Here is a 16680-nt window from a genome sequence, read left to right on the forward strand (position 1 = left end):
CCTGTTGTGGCAGTGACGGGGATCCTCCTTGGAGCCCTGGCCCGGGTGCTGGCGGCCGCGTGCTGAGGGCGCAGGCTGCCCCCCGCGGACGGACGTGCTGCCGCCCTCGGCGCTGCTCTCCGCGTTGCGTTCCTGAGGGACTTACTGCTGTAGAAGTAGGTGGCGAAGCCCTGCGGGGCAGATGCGGCGCTCACGGGGCGGCCCGCACTCCCGGCGGCCCTGCACGTTGCTCTCCTTTTCTGGCGGAGACACGGGGGAGCCGGCAGCAGCCGCCCTCCCGCTCCTCAGAGCCGGCAAAGGGCCGCCCGCGGAGAGGCCCTGGAAGGTGATGGCGCCGGCGCCGGCCGCGGCCGGTTCAGGACGTGCTGCCGCCAGAGGTTCCCGGGGGCCGCCCGGGCCCCTCTCCTGGGTCCTGGCCGAGGGCGGGGGCAGACCGCGGCGTGGCGGGGCGCGGCGGCGGCAGGCGGCAGGCGGCCCTCGTGGGTGGGTCGGGCCTTCCTGTGCGGGGCCGCGGCCTCGGCCTCACTGCCCGTGGGGGGGGCGGGCGTGGGCGCCGCGGACCGCAGCCGCCGCCAGAGCCGGAGCAGACCCGGGCCGCGGCGTGAGGGAGGGTCCGGCCCTTCGCCGCGGGGCCCCTGAGGCTCCGCCCTTCGCGCCTCACCCCGCCAGGCCGTGCCCCGGTGCGGGTGCGGGTGCGGGTGCGGGTGCGGCTGCGGGTGCGGGGCGGGCTCGGCGCCCTGGAGCCCTCGCAGCATCTCGTCCTCCGGAGCTGACTCTTTACCTTCTCAGTTAGTCGTCGGGTATCCGAGCGCCCGACGCGGGGCCGGGGGGGCCCAGGTGCCGGGGTGGGCCCGAAGCTGGAGGACGGGCCTTGGCTCGGGCCGGGCGGGCGGGCGCCGGGCTCCCACCGAGCTTCGGGTGGGGGTGGGCGGGGCCGTCACGGGGCTCTTCGGCGCCAGCGCCCCAGGGAGACCCGGTGGGCGTCGTGGCGTCCGCTGCGGGGCTGCCCCGCGGGGTGCGAGCGGCGCCGCGGGAAGGGCCCGTGGGCGGGGGGGGGGGGGGGGGGGGGGGCGCTCCGCGGACGTTGCCGGTGCTCAGACCGTCCGTGCCGTCGTCCAATGCTGCCGTCGGGCCCAGTGCCTCGGGTGCAGGAGGTCGCGTCGGTGGGGCTGGACGGTGCTGTCAGGTTCCCGTGCCTCGCTGGCCGCTCCCTGCCGGAACCCGTATTTCCCGCTGTAATCAGATGCTTCCTTTGGTGGAGATTCGGTCCATTTATAATGCAGGTTCAGTTTTGCTGTTTTCCTAAATCACATACGGGAGGGGCTCGAGGAGAGCAGAAACTGCTGGACGTAGGCCCGACGTCGCGCCAAGCGGGCCGAGCCTTGACCGGGCGACCTTGGAGTCCCATTTACATTCGTCCCACGTGGTAGCTGCAAGAGCCAGGCATTGTGTGCTTGGTGGTCGGTGGGGTCCCTTCATCGTGTGCAGCGCGTGGCCGGCCGGCCCTGCGTCCGGCTACTGTGTGTCGCCTGCTGCTCCACCTTCAGGCACGTCCCTGCTGTCCTGTAGCTGACGTCAGCCTGTTGTGACGTATTACCAGAGTTTCCCTTTCAGGGAGAGAGTAGGGGCTGATTTAGAATAAAAGGTTTTTCTGTTAAGATAAAACGTGTAAGCAGTAGGCGTTAACACATTTGGAACAAAAGAAATCTTCGGACAGGTATAATCTTCAGGTTGTCGGCTCCATTAGCTCTACTTTTCAGGTAGTATTTTCAGTTAATTTGGTTATTGCTTGTTCACCCTGAGGTCAGCCAGGGTCAAGGTGTTGGTGAGGAGACCCAGGGCCCTGGGGACGCCCAGACCCGGGGCCTTGGGTGAATGGTACTTGTTCCTTTCTTGGCCTGTTTCTTTATATAGAGAAGGTAAGGGTACTCCCTAGGCAAGCTTGTTGGGAAAATCAACGAGAGAATGTGGACGTGGCTTGTTTCCATGCCGATGGTAAGCTGAGTATACTCCCCAGAACGTGGCCTCCACTGATAGGTGTGAGCTTTTGCTTTTAAGGTACCAAGTTGTGTTCTAATGGTTGGCCTCTAGGGGTGGTGGACGTATAAATGACCGCTTTGACCTAAACAAAGACTTTTAAGTTCTTTAGCTGCATTCAACAGTTTTGACTCTTCCTTCCCAACACTTTGTCTTGTGTAGCAAGACAGTAGTCCTTAGTCCTGGTATGTGCCTGCCACTCCGTTTTAATTCTCTAGCTTTATCTAGGCTTCAGTAGGCCAAGAAATCCGATTATCAAATTTGTTAAAGTGAATCTAAAGTAGTAATTAAGTGGGTTGTGTGGGATCTGGAGGAGGTACTTGCTATGAATAAAGTGCGTGGATTTTAACATTCTTATGGGGGGCTTGAAGTTTTCTTTTTAACTTTGTATTCTCTGCAGATTTTTAAAAAAATAAGTTTAGTCAATGCAAATACAAGCTTTCATCTTAGAAGCAACTATTGGTGATGAAGTTGTTAAAAGTAGGGTTGGTTAACATTACATGTGCTCAAGTTTCCAATCAGATGTTTTAAGGTTTTTTTCTTATCCTGTTTTTTACAAATTAATTAAATTGAATTAAAACCATGTTAATAAATTTTTTTTTTAGCTATGACTTCACACCTATGGATTCTTCTGCAGTCTATGTGTTAAGTAGTATGGCTCGTCAGCGTCGTGCGTCTTTGTCTTGTGGAGGGCCCGGAGGTCAAGACTTTGCAAGATCTGGACTCAGTAAAAGCTGTGGCTCGCCAGGATCCTCACAGCTCTCTTCCAATTCCTTGTATGCTAAAGCTGTCAAAAACCACAGCTCAGGGACTGTGAGTGCCACCTCTCCTAACAAGTGCAAAAGACCAATGAATGCCTTCATGCTTTTTGCCAAAAAATACAGAGTTGAATATACTCAGATGTATCCAGGGAAAGATAACAGGTAAAAGTGGTATTTCTGATTCTAACAAATAACTCTTCAGTGCAGTTTCACAGCAACTGGGATAGTGAAGTAAACTCGCCCTCCAGTAGCTTTTGATTATTATTAAAGATTTTATTCGTTTATTTGAATGAAAGAGAGAAAGAGAGAGAGAGCACAAGCAGAGGGAGACGCAGACCCTCCCGCTGAGCAGGGAGCCCAGTGCGGGGCTGGATCCCAGCACCCTGAGATCATGACCTGAGCCCAAGGAAGAGGCTTAATCGACTGAGCCTCCCAGGTGCCCCCCTCCAGTACCTTTTATTATTGAATTCTTGTTTTCTTAGGTTGACTTTAAAAGGTTAAGTGGGGGGGAATCCCGGGTGGCTCAGTGGCTTAGTGCCTGTCTTCTGCCCAGGGCACGCTCTTGCAGTCCTGGGATCGAGTCCCGCATCGGGCTCCCTGCTCTGCTCTGCCTGTGTCTCTGCCTCTCTTGCTCTGTATCTCTCATGAATAAATAAATAAAGTCTTTAAAAAAAAAAATAAAAGGTTAAGTGGAATTTTTAGGGTCATGAGTAAGTATTTTATAATACCTAGAGAGAATCCGGTTACCTAAGGATCTGCCTTCTAAATAATATTAAATGTTTGTTTACCTGTTGGAAGACTGGGGTTTTTTTTAAGATTTTATTCATGAAACCGAGGCAGAAACACAGGCAGAGGGAGAGGCAGGCTCCCTGCGGGGGGCCGGATGTGGGACTCAGTCCTGGGGCTCCGGGATCACGCCCTGAACCAAAGGCAGATGCTCAACCACTGAGCTGCCCGGGGGCCCCTGAAGACACAGTTCTAACAACTAACTGTTGCATCTTTATAGAAAAGTTTGTGTCAGATCCCAAGGATGTCCTTACATCTGTGTCATACTATGGAATGTGCAGGGAGAGGCAATTTGTAGTCTTTCGACAAATGTGGAAATTATTATAAACTGCCAAAGGCTAAACTTAGAGGTGTCCTCAGTTAGAACCCAGGGATAAAACTGACTCTAGTCCTTTCTACTGTTTGCTTATCCTCTCAGCGAGCATCCGCTGCTCACTCCCTATCAGACCAGCCTAATTCTCTATGTACTAAAATTACATCTTCCAGTTTTCCTGGTTCCCTGAAAATCAAAAGTACTGTTTTCCTTGACATCATGAGAAAAGCCAAATGATTACCCACATAAAATAATTGAGTTTTGAACTCCAGTTTGAATGTCTTAGGAGCTTAACTTATAGATGGAGAGGGAATGGACATAGTTTCAGGTCAGCTAATGATTTGATGTTTGTAGATACTGTGAAACTCTCCCCACAGGAAGCCTAGTTCTCATCCATCACTACACAAGTATAAATTTTTCTTTTAACGAGAACTTTTAACAGCTACTCTTTGCAACTTTCACATGCACGACACAGCGGTATGAACTGTAGTCCCGTACAGCACCCTACAGCCCCAAAGCTTATTTTATAATTGGCAGTTTGTACCTTCTGACCCCCTTCACCCATCTCGTCCACCCCACCCCACCCCACCCCACCCCCAGCCTCTGGCAACTGCCAGTCTGGTGTTGTGAGCTAAATTTTTAAGTACTTACATTTTAAAAAGAGAAACTTCTCAAACCAAATGCACCTGATTTGGGAATTGATCCCTACTAAATGTTTACCAATTTGGTGAATGTGTCAACTGTTAGGTGGTACCTTTAACTCAGAAGCTGTAAAAATTAGTTTCCATTTTAATAAAAGAAGATGCAGTACAGCATTTAATTGCATCAACATACTGGAAAAACATATATACATATGTACATATTTACTACACACGGAATTTCCTGTTACGCAGTAGAGCTGTGCTTCCCTCTTGAGGCTCAGATGCTCAGCTCTCGCTTGCACGTCAGGCACTGCCCTCACTCGCGTACACCTTGCGCAGCGTCTCTGACCTTTTATGTCAGTGGCGTTCATGGTTAAAAGCTCCTCACAGAAGGGAAATGCTTTCTGCCTGCATGTTCTGGATGAGACTGTATGGTTTTGAAATAGCTTCAGATTTCTGTCATGATGTGTTTTATCCAGTGAGGCTTCTTTCCCTTTGAGTTTATCCGGTCTCCCCAAGTACAGAAAGCACCTCGGCTTTGTCTCTGGAGGGGAAGGGTACGGTGCACATAACATAGTTAACGCCGCCACAGTTTCACTGTGGTTGCGTGAATGGACGAGGCTTTAATCCTAAGTATTTGATGGGTTGTGGGCACAAAGAGAAAGCAAGAGTAGCTCCTCGTACCTTATGCTGCTGATACTGAACGCTGTCTGCCTTGCTGTCTCAGCATCTTGGAAACTGATGTGCCAGGAGAGAGCCAGTGGTAACTTAAACCGTTTCTCTGAAATACTTTTTCCTTTAAGCTCTGTAGGACATTGAATTCTTAGCCATTTTGGATGTCCTTGGACAACTGGAAGTACTGGCACTATTCCAGGAGGCCTTAACTGCCAAAATTATGATGAAAGGGCCCATGGGACTTGAGATTTTACTGGAAATGACTACTATAGCCTTGACCTTTTCCCTCTCTCTGTTGGACAAGATTCTGGTCTTTTTTTCTTTTGACTTTCCATCTCTTCCCGAGGTAGCAGCACTGGACATGCATCTAAGAGAAGCTCTGGCCTTCAGTGTGGTGTCCGTGTTTATTTTACAGAGCCATAAGCGTGATCCTCGGTGACAGGTGGAAGAAAATGAAGAACGAAGAGAGAAGGATGTATACGTTAGAAGCTAAGGCTTTGGCTGAAGAACAGAAACGCCTAAATCCTGACTGTTGGAAAAGGAAAAGAACCAATTCAGTAGGTTTCAACAACTAATTGCTCAAAAAGACCCTGACTTCTCTGCATAACTGTACTGGCACGTGCAGCAATGATTATTAACCTTTAAAAGGTGGTAGCGAGGCTCTTGCTCAGCCTTTTTATATTTCATAACATATAATGTTTTTACACCATCCTATGAAGCAGGCTGCCTTTTTTCTTTCTTTCTTTCTTTTTTTTTTAAGCATGAAGTGCTCTTTACTCTTAGCATGGAAAGTGGAAATGTCCAGTATGCTTAAGAAGGTTTATCCAGAAATGCTGAGGTGGAAAAATAATTTTGGAATGGTATTATTTTTAGTTGGGTTGGAAGATCAGTGTAAAAAACTCAGCAGCACAGTACAAAACCTTTCTAGTCTTGGGGTAGCCCAGCCCAGCAGCCTTTTCATCCCGTAACTGGGCAGAGCCCAAGGAAGATGGGACACCTTAAGCTTTGTGGGGCCATTGGACACTGGCACAGAATTCCTAGATTAAAACCTCAGGAAGGAGAGAAATAGGCCCAGGAAGAGACTCATAATGAATTTACACCATGATAACGCAGCCTTGGATGGACTTGATTCTTAGAACGTTTCTGTTACTAGGCTAGCAACTTTTAAGTTGTATTTTTAGATTAATTACGAGGGAAACTTCACGATAGAAGAGAGTGAGCTCAGTTTGGAACACCATTTAAAAACTAAGAGGAAGACATCCGTCCTTTGCAGGGGGAGGGCTGGCCAAGGATGCCTCCCGCTCATCATTCTGTATACATTTATGCGTGTTATCTTTTTAGAGTAACACGCAGCTCACACTTGCTTATATTTATTAAGAATTTTCTTTTAAAGAAGTAGATGGTAGGCAGACTCCCATAGAAGAGGGGGCTCTGCTGGTTTTCCAAAGTTCTGTATTACTTTAGACTTGTGCGTGGTGAGACTTGGCCTGGATCCCCTTGCTTTTCTGCTCCTGCTAATCCATCTCTTCTGACCATTTTCATACGTTTTCTGGATGTTTGAGCCGGCAGGTGTTAGCACACTTTTAAAAATCATCCCATTGGAGAAAGTGATCTTTTTTAAGTAGTAAGTTCATAAACATTCTGTTAACCATCTTTGCTTTCATTTGTCGAATTACTGTGGATTGATTTGTAAACATTCGCTGTTTTAATTCTGTCTCCACAGGGCTCACAGCAGCATTAAGCCAGGATGCTTATGTTCTTAAGTCTATAGTTGCATAAACACTGACTGTTGACGGAAGGACGTAAGAAGATCGAGGTGTCACCATTTGTCCTGAATTCGTGTGACCATAAGATACTGATAGCATTGAGTCTTGAAATGATTTAATAATATGAGTGAGGATTTGCTTTCTCCATTAGAGCATTAAGTAAGCTAAAACTATCAACATTGTAAACCAAATTGCCTTATTTTTCTTCCAAACTTCATATATGTCTATCAGGTAATATAGGCTTGAAAATTGATATCCTGTGGTGCTAAAGTACAGTAGAAAGAGAGGAGAGTGTATACATGTTTTATTTTAAATTGTACAAAAGGGGAATTTAAAAATATGTAACTGCTGTCTATACATTGGCTCCTTACTGCTTATTAATCTGTATTGTACACATAGTGGAATGAAACAGCTGGGAGCCGGCCTTTCCCTGAGCGACCACCGCATGGCCCAGCATCTGTGCCAAACACGGGAGCTCCTAGTGGGGCCGGTGCCACGAGGCTCCCGGAGCACGCGGCAGGTGGATGGCGGCGGTGCCCTGAGGAGGGCCGCCTGCTGCGGGCCCCTCCCCGGGCACGCCCCCCAGCCCCCGGGCACGCGAGGCAGGCCCATCCATTGCTTCCAGCGAGGCCCGGCGCGGGCCCAGGTCGAGGTAGTTAATAGCATTGGGATATAGTCACTGTAATGGTGCTATTAACAGTTGACACCATTGTATTTTTTAACTTTGTGTTCTGTATCTCCTCAGCCACATATCTTAAATATCTTGTTTGTCATCATATGTTTATGGTGGGGGCAGACTTTGCACTTACTGCGGTGCAACACGCGCACTTTACTTTTCCTCCAGCTGTCTGAGGTGAGAGCACGTTGCCAACACGCGGCAAGACAGCTGCTTCTGCTCTGAGCTACAATCATGGCTTTTCATGTTACTTACCAAGTGGTGTTTCTGGGTAGGAATCACAGCTGTAAAACTGATCTCAGTTCCTTACACCTCTTCATGATGCTGCCCCTGAATTTTGCACACTCTATTCTTGTATATTATTTCAAATAAAATGAAAGAAAATTGTTTATCTCTGACTTCTGCTGACTGAACTTGACTGAATTTTAGGTCTAAACAGGTGCAGGGCATGGAAAATATATTAAGAAGTGGCCGATGGGGTTTTTAAACATTAAAAACAAACAAAATGTTGGGCAGCTCCCATGGCTCAGCGGTTTAGCGCCACCTTCAGCCCAGGGTGTGATCCTGGAGACCCAGGATGGGGTCCCATGTTGGGCTCCCTGCATGGAGCCTGCTTCTCCCTCTGCCTGTGTCTCTGCTTCCCTCGCTCTGTTTCATGAATAAATAAAAATCTTAAAAAAAAAAAAAATGTTAGTGACAGGTCACGGCAATAGACAAACAAGGATCTAGATTATCTATTTGTAAGACTTTGTAGACTAAAAATTGTTTTTAACAATTTAACTCGACATCTCTACTACAAAGTTAAACAGCCCCCAAAGTCTGCTTTTTAATAAAATGACACGCAGAGTACAAAAGACAGCCTTGCTCTGTCTTTATTAAAATAGATACGGTAGGACGTAAACAACATATGACCCTGCGCCTTAGCTCTGGGATATACCGGTGGTTCCCAGACGTCGCTGCGTATTAGAGAAATGCCCGCAAACGTCTGGAAAAACTGAAGCCTGGCTCCTTCCTACCCGTGGACATGGCAATATAGGGTGCAAATCGGGCATTAGAATTTTCGAAAGTTTTCCACCAGTGACTCACTCTAACGTGGAGTCAAATTTGGAAACCACGGGGTTATCCAATGATCTGGGGGGGGACAAAGGTTAATTGGGAGCAACGGTATTTATAACTTGATCAGATCCCTTAAAAAGCAGTGACAGTTCGGATGTGTGCATACATACAGGGGTAATCTTATGTAATGGGAAAGAAATTTTAGCTACTCTCAGAAAAAACCTGAAAGGAGGAAAGAAAAATGTTGGCTATCTTTTGGAAAAATCAGGTCCACGGAGTTTGAAGGTGGGAACGAATCTATTTCGACGGTTTACACTACTTAAGAGAGAGGAGCTAAAGAGGGAGGCAGAAGACGGGGATCCGGAGAGCTCGATTACATTCCTGCAGTAGTGGACGGTGGCGGGTTCTCAGAGTGTGTTTCTTAGGCCAACTGCCAACCTGGTCTGGGTTCACGCAGAAGGGAGGCCAACGTCCCGGTGTCACTGGAGGGCAGACGTGGCTTTCTGAAGCAGCTGAACCATGATGGGATAAACTGGTGCAAATTCTTTGCCTTCTCTACTTCTTACTGATTGAACGTAAGCTTCCAGAGCGCCCCTGAAAAAAAACAAAGTCAAAAAATACAGGAAAGCACTTGGAGGTTGCGGGGTGGCAGAGCTAAGTGGCCGCCAGCCTGCAGCGTGATTCCCGGCCTCGGCAGAGGCTCGGGCCGCCCTGCTCCTGCCCTTCCCCTCCCCCCGGCGCCACGAGGGGGCGCCCCGCGCCGCGCAGAGGCCAGCTCGGGGTGCGCTGGGGTGGGGGGGCTCCCGCACCGCCGGGGCGCTGAGCCAGGTGAAGGCTGTGCCGTCCTGAATGAGCTCTGGGCGCGGCCTGGCGTCCACCGCAGCCGCAGAGGCCACGGCCGGCAAAGCCCACGGTATTTACTCTCTGGACCTTTACGGAGAAAGTTTCTTAATCTCTGCACCAACGATCTGTTTAAATGTCATATCATGTTTAAATGGAGCCAGAAAAAATGGTTGATAGATTACTTTTTCATTATTGGCCTATTTATGCCCTGACAAAATTTTTGGCAATCCTGTTAAAAGTTGCACACTGAGATGAGAACATTTCTATGAAGATGGAAGTTCGTAACACCACCGCTCAGCTCACATCACAAACTCAGTCCCAAGTCTGAGATGTAATTTTTAACTGTTTTTTGCTCCCAAACATGGAGCACAGTGACCCCTTGGTCAGACGTGTTGATTATCGCTGGCTCCGCAGCCCTCCGCCCTGCCAGCTGCTTCACGGCCGGCTGTGACACATTCCCCAGTCCTCCTATTTCCACCCGGGCCTCCTGATTGTTTCCATCTGTGTTCTGGGCAGAATTATCCAGTTTCTGCCCTCAAACTCGCTTGTCAGAAACAGAGCACTCTAAACCACCTAGAGAGAACCCTAATGGAAACCATGGGCCCTGGGTGCCGATGATGTCAAGGTGGGCTCGTCAACTGTAACAATGGACCACCTGTGGGGATGTGGTGGGGGGAAATGGGGGAGGCAATGCATGGGGGGGCGCTGCAGGTGGATGGGAACTCTCTGTACTTCTCAAATATGCTCTGAGCCTAAACCTGCCCTCAAAAATAAGTCTATCCAGGCACCTGAGTGGGTCAGACAGTTAAACTGGGTTGTGGGATCTACCCCTGCATCAGGCTCCTTGCTCAGTGGGGAGTTCGTTTCTCTCCCTCTCTCTGCCACTCCCCCACTCACACTCCCTCTCAATTAAGTCTTAAAAAAAAAAAAACGTTTTTTAAGTTAAAAAAACTAAAAGAAACTTAGGGGGAAAACTCTTCAGGGTAGCGTTTGACCCACCATTCCCTTTGTCAACAAAGGGCCCCAACCTCTCCCCAAGTCTCTAAAGTCCTCTTAACCTACCTTACTGATTTCCACACCCAGCACCCCCCACTCTTTGCTTCCACTTGAATCCTGCCACGCGGTGCACAGTCACAGCTGTCGCCTCGGAGGCGGGGCCCAGCCCTGCCAGCAGGACTGATGCCGGTGCCTGCCACGCACTATCCCATGAGGCCGGTGTCTACACTCAGAGCCCACTGAGCACCAGCTTCAGCACACCCCCACCCCCTGTGCTTCTGCCAGGTTCTAGATACTTTGCTGTGGCCTCAAAACCCCTTCAAATCATGAGTTCAGGTGTCCGCGTTCCCTGGAGGCGGGCAGCGCGGCGGCACGTCTGAGATCCGTGCCCAACCTGAGGACCCCAGGGAGAGGCCCGCGGAGTGTGTATCGCTCTGGAAAGAACAAGGGAGCGCTGCAGAAGGGCCTGCTGCTCCCCACCACAGAGACTCTCCCCTCCCTCCCGAGCCCCGTTCCCCTAGGTCTTTCTCCGTTCTCTTCCTTACTTTGGGGATGCTGCTCCATGCCGTCCTCCCCGCAGGGCTCTTTGCCAGGACAGAGCCTCTCCTAACTCCAGGCGGCACCAAAGAAACCACCTGGAGTCCCGAGAATTTGTGGAGAGGTCTAAGACTTCTGCGTCAAGAGCCATGCCTTAGGGGGACCCGGCATTTTGGGATTCCTGGAGGCTGGCTCCCTGCTCTGCTCAAGGCATAACGACTTTAAGAAAGCTGTGTGGAGGGACCGGCAGGGCCTTCCCCTGCCTCGCTCTGCGAGCTAGGCCCCATTTTGAGCCATATGGTTAGAGACCCTACATGACAGGACAAGACTTAAGACTGCCCGGGAAGCACCTGGTACTCCCCTAGGAACACATATGGACCTAGAAGGTGCTCCAACGCTGTGCTCCCCACCAGGCTTCCACCACGGGGCTGCCAGGCGGCCTCAGATTCTCCAGGGGAGCTAGCAAGCGGCTGACACTTCCATCAGGGCGTCATCCCACTGCACCTCACTGCCCATTAGACTGCAAGTATCTGATCCATGCTAAGTTTCCCTCTTAAGAATGTAACTTCATTTGGAGGGTTGGGGCTGTTCTGCTCCCTTACGCAGCCCCAGGATGTAGTGCTTGACAAATGCATGATCCATGAGTTTTAAAAAATGAATTAGAAATACAGGAACATAAACTGTAATGAAAAGTAATGACAAGAGTGCAGAAGAAAGAGAATAAAGGAGAAACGTGACTGTCAGATGCTCCAAAGCAGCAGCGACATGAAAAATGGAATTTAATGCTCTGAGAAAATGATGTTTTATGAGATGCCTTAGTTCATGTCAGAGCTGAACCTTCATGAAGCTATTTATGAAATATCTTGCTGCTTTTAGTAGTACTTTTCGAGTTGCTATGGCATCCTGGGCAATCGCCCCACTCCCAAAATGTAGCCCCTGCAGGCTCATACACAGAAGAGAAGTCCCCGAGGGCTCCGGCTGTCTTTGAGACAATGGTGTCTATACATCAGTCTAAGGAATTAGTGCACTGAGATTCACGGAAATTGCGACCTCTCCGTAGTGAATGAATTAGATCCATTTTAGCTAATAAATGAATAAAAATCAACTGTTTCATTTGCATTCAAAAAGACAAGACATTATGTAAACTACACGATATGTAGAAGAAAGTTCAGAAATGAGTTTGGTTAGTTTGGTATTCATGAAAAACACCATCAGAACTACAGGGAGAAAAACAGATTAAAGCTACCCTCCCACATAAGATGAGAGCAAGATTTTCAGGCAATTATTAAATAACTTCATTTGCTTGAGCAAAACATCAGCTTTCTTGGAAGTCAGGCCAAGCATTATGTAAGAGTCTCAGCTTCGTTTGTAATCAAAATAAGCAGATTGTTAAAGTTACCCTTATGGGGGGGAGAAAAAAAAGGTAGTACAGGAATTGCACAATTAGTAGGGGAATGGTCTGCGGGAACATGGCAACACTGCTCGGTGTGACACAGACTGGCCAAGTAAGAGGTTTTTAGGGAACACAGAATTCACTGCTGCCAGGCACTAAATATCAGTGCCTCATAATGAAACACAGAAACGACGGAAAGCCCTACCACGTGCCCTCACAGGCAACTAGTCCCTGACGTCCCCTGGGCTCCGTCCTCCCGCTGGGTCCCGTCTCAGGCACCCGGACTGCAGGTAGCTAGTGCCACGGGACACCAGGACAGCAAGCCTCGCCCTCACCAACAGGATCATGAAGGGCAGGACCAGCCCGAGGGGAGAGGAGCTGGGCTGGTTCCGCCCTGGGCTCCGGGGTGGGGGGCAGGGGTCCTGCCTGTCAACGACGCTGTGGAGCTGTTCGCCATGAACAGACCAAGGGAAAGCGGAGCCTGAGGGGCAGCCCTGAAAAGGGCCGCGGCTCTGTGGCCAATCTCAGGAGCTTGAGGCCGATCCTACCACTTCTGCAGAGCGGAGGAGCCGGTCCTCGTCTTTGATGAAAACTCACTGGCGGGGCGCAGAGGGCCCCCGCCCTCCCCCGGGCCGCCCTGCCCCTGGGGGCACCCCTGTCTGCTGCGGCGCCTGCCCAGTGGGGGGCTGCTGGGGACACCCAGTGAGCTGGCCCCGTGAGTCCGCGATTACTCGGACTCTACCATTACGTGACTAGTATCCATTCACGCTCTAGAGAAACATCTGGTGTCAAAAGGAAGCAGAGAGGCAGGCGGAGGAGAGTTCATTATTTGCCACTTCCTCAGCAGCAGTGGCTATCCTGACGTGGCCTATTTATGACAAGTTAGCACACTGTGCTGGGGGGGACAGATGAGCCCACGACAGGGTCTACCCCAAAGGTTGGAACAAATGTACTGACATTTAAAGAGCAATACTCACCCTGGGTTTATCTACAGGGGAGAGAAGTTCATCTGGCGGTGCTTCGGCATGCAGGGACAAAATTAGTTTTGCAATAATAGATAAGAAAGAACATTCGCTAGGACAAAGCTTCTCTCCTTGCCAACAGCCTGGGCTGCGGCAGGAGCTTGGTGTTTGGAGCCCCCCAAGGAGGGCTCAGTTTTCCGCCCCAGGCTTGAAGGTTCTGATACCAGACGCGTGTGGAGTGATGGGCAGGCCTGACTGAAAGAGCGTGACAGTATTTCTGAGCCTGATTTCAGCTGCTAAATATGGGCTTAGCAACAGCGCTGCGATGAAGTCACGCAGGAGACATTTTCAAGAGAAGCGAAAGCAAACACTGTGATGTGCCCGCAGCCGGGCGGCCAGGCCACGGAGAGCCGCTCTCAGCAAGGGTGCGGGGGGCTGAGCGCCGCGCTGACGCCCGCACGAAGCCGCCGTGGGAGCCGCACCCGGTGCCCGGTCCACGCGAGCTCACAGCGGCGCCGTCACAGGCGCGGAGAAGCGCAGGCCGGGCCCTGCCGCCCACCCGCCGGGGAGGCCTTTTGAGCTCCATGAGCTCCGCTGCGGTCCCCGCCCTGAGGACCTGGGGGGCGGTGGAGGCGGTGGTGGGGACACCAGGCTTCGTCTGCGCTCGCACAGAGTGCTCCGGACCCCACGAGGCTCGGGCCAGGGGACCCAGCTCTCTACTCTGTACCGAGGCTCAAGCAGAGGCTGGCGGGGCGCCGTGTCCCCCCACCAACTGCATCAGCACCCCGGGGGGGGGGGGCACTGAGAGTGGCTTCAAGGGCGACTTAGGAAGTACGACTGACGAAGACTTGGAGACTAGGGGTGCCAGAGGAGTTGAAGGATGTCGCAGAGGTTTTTCTAGCTTGGCTGGGGCACGATGGTGACACCCCAACCAAGATGGGGAGTCTGCGAGAAGGAGATTTCAGAAGAAAGAGGATTTGTTTTTAAGATTCTGAGCTTGAGAATTGTGTGAGACTTGGAGGGACATGTGACAGTCAGTCTGCTGGCCCGAGGCCCTGGGCAGTTGAGGGGAGCCGCAGGCCTGGGAGCCATTAGGACAGAAGAGGTCACCAGAATCGGGGGTCTAGGTGAGCTCGCCTGGGGGACCAAAGCCTACACAGAATGGGGAAGAAAAAGAGCCAGACACACGCTGTGGGACATGATGGCATGTGAGAAGGGGACAGAAGACGATTCTGCAAAGTAGACTGAGGAATAAAAAGGAAAAAGTGGCCAGAGAGATTAGAATGGAAGGACAGGGGTGCCAAGGAAGCTCTGGAAGGCAGGACCATCTCAGTTTGCTTTAATGTCCCCAGGCCTGGCACATAGTGAACATTGATAAAAATGTCTTTAGTCAAATGGTCAGTGCGATGTTTCCAGAAGGAAGTGGCAGTCAACTCTAAAGCTGCAGAGTAAGAAGGCAAGAAGAGCAAGGTGTGGGTTTGGTGGCTCGAAGGTCTTTGGGGCTCTGCGGGAGAGCGATTTCAGAGAGAAGGCTGAGGAAGAGAGCCACCTGGTGCGCGGCCGCAGAGACTCCCAGGGGAGGCGCCCTGGAGGGTGTGCGGTATCCACATGGCTGCTCAGTTTACCTTTTTTCTGCTAATAACTGTATCACGTTTGGGTATTTTAATTTTTTTAAAGATTTTATCTATTAATTTGAGATAGGGAGAGAGCATGAGAGGGGAGAGAGAGAGAAACAGACTCCCCGCTGAGCAGGGGCCCCGAGGTGGGGCTCGATCCCAGGACCCTGGGATTATGACCGGAGCTGAAGGCAGATGCCTAACTGACTGAGCCACCCCGGCGCCCCACGTTTGGGTATTTTGTAAAAGTTTACTCACATCTGTGCTCCACCAGTTCAGTGACTGCAACACGTGAACATGAAGCAGAAAATGGGGACCTAAAGCAAGGTGTCTTTTCACAGCTGGCACTGGCTTCCAAACCCAGGGCACACAGTTCCTAGGGCTGTGTCAGGTGAAGTGTGAAGATTTGGAGGTAAGGACACAGGGATGTGAAGATTTGGAAGTAAGGACACAGGGAGCTGCAACTGTGGGGTGCTTGGGAACATGTGTGCCCATCCCCTGAGGTGGCCGGCCACAGGGAGGTGGCACCTTGGGTGAACGCCCACCCACGCACTGCTCCTCCCCGGCGTCTCCCCCCTCTCCCCCAGGGCTGCGGGAACAGGCAGGTGTCCCGGGGGCACTCGGCCTTACCTGATGAGGAGGAGCCTGTCCTTTTCAGATGGATGGTCATCTAGCCACTGGGAGAAGCGCGCATGGGACCACTCTGCTCTCTGCAGGTTGGAACACAAATCAGTGACGACAGTGCATGCATGTCCTCCCGCGAAGGACAGCACGTACTGGCACAAGGGATCTCCAGGATGCCCACAGCCAAATTATCCAAACTCCTGCCTGAAGGAAGGTGGCAATCCTTTGGTGCACCTTCTTGACTCCCAAGGACCTTCTGGATTTTCCTATGCTGGGTCAGCATAGGAAGTGGGGCCTCCGTCAAAAAAGCCTTATAAACTTCCATTACTTGTGTCATTATACTTAGAGGGGGAATTCTGGCTTCACAGGTAATTTTTGCACTGCTGAGGGACTGGGGGCTGAGTGGTGGGGACTTCCTTTCCTGCATCATACGTCTAAGGCAGAGATCCATGACTGAGGAAGGTGAGAGAAGGCCAGGGACCATTCCGTGAGTGGGGCTCCAGATTCACAGACGTAAGAGGGAGGACTCATAAGAGAATTCCGGCTTTACTTTATTACCTGAAAAGGCGATTTCAGCTCAGCGGGTGCTCTGGTGAACAAAAACTGAATAATGATGCTGAACGGAATAATGTCCCCCAGTGCGGGACTACTGGCCACGTGCTCGCTTGTCTGGAAGAGCAGGGGTCTGAAAGAAGAAAAAGCAACTGTTATTTCACACTGTTCAATCCTGAAAGAGGCGGCTGCGTAGAAGAACCTCAGCAGCAGAGCAGCACGCTAGCGGAAGGGTCTGTGATACAGCATTTGTCCTAACCTGGTGATTTCCTAACCCCCCGTTCAGTCTGAAGACAGACACGCATGCACGTACCCCTAACCTATGTATTCTGGCTGCCTCACGTGCCCTTCCCCTCCTTCCATGACCCCCAGTCACAGGCCTGTGGGTCTGACTTGACCTCAGCGTAGCTCAGCTAATCCCCCTCTTAGAGCTCATCTGAAAACAA

General features: G+C 51.1%; 2 protein-coding genes across 5 annotated transcripts in view; one reads left to right on the forward strand and one right to left on the reverse strand.

The window, feature by feature from the left end:
* Nucleotides 1-8053, forward strand: part of HBP1 (HMG-box transcription factor 1) — a 28077-nt gene extending 20024 nt beyond the window's left edge. For all 3 annotated transcript variants that reach the window (XM_025984028.2, XM_072759957.1, XM_072759958.1), the window contains 3 exons: nucleotides 2643-2960; nucleotides 5629-5770; nucleotides 6937-8053. In XM_025984028.2, the coding sequence (XP_025839813.1) occupies nucleotides 2643-2960; nucleotides 5629-5770; nucleotides 6937-6954 (478 nt within the window). In that variant the 3' untranslated portion in view covers nucleotides 6955-8053. The remainder of the gene's footprint in view (nucleotides 1-2642; nucleotides 2961-5628; nucleotides 5771-6936) is intronic.
* A 456-nt stretch (nucleotides 8054-8509) lies between these two features.
* COG5 (component of oligomeric golgi complex 5) overlaps nucleotides 8510-16680 on the reverse strand; it is a 286168-nt gene continuing 277997 nt past the window's right edge. For both annotated transcript variants that reach the window (XM_025984069.2, XM_072759956.1), the window contains 3 exons: nucleotides 16241-16367; nucleotides 15689-15768; nucleotides 8510-9305 (listed from right to left, as the gene is read on the reverse strand). In XM_025984069.2, the coding sequence (XP_025839854.2) occupies nucleotides 9191-9305; nucleotides 15689-15768; nucleotides 16241-16367 (322 nt within the window). In that variant the 3' untranslated portion in view covers nucleotides 8510-9190. The remainder of the gene's footprint in view (nucleotides 9306-15688; nucleotides 15769-16240; nucleotides 16368-16680) is intronic.

This window comes from Vulpes vulpes, chromosome 5, assembly GCF_048418805.1.
Source record: "Vulpes vulpes isolate BD-2025 chromosome 5, VulVul3, whole genome shotgun sequence".
Classification (NCBI taxonomy): domain Eukaryota; kingdom Metazoa; phylum Chordata; class Mammalia; order Carnivora; family Canidae; genus Vulpes; species Vulpes vulpes.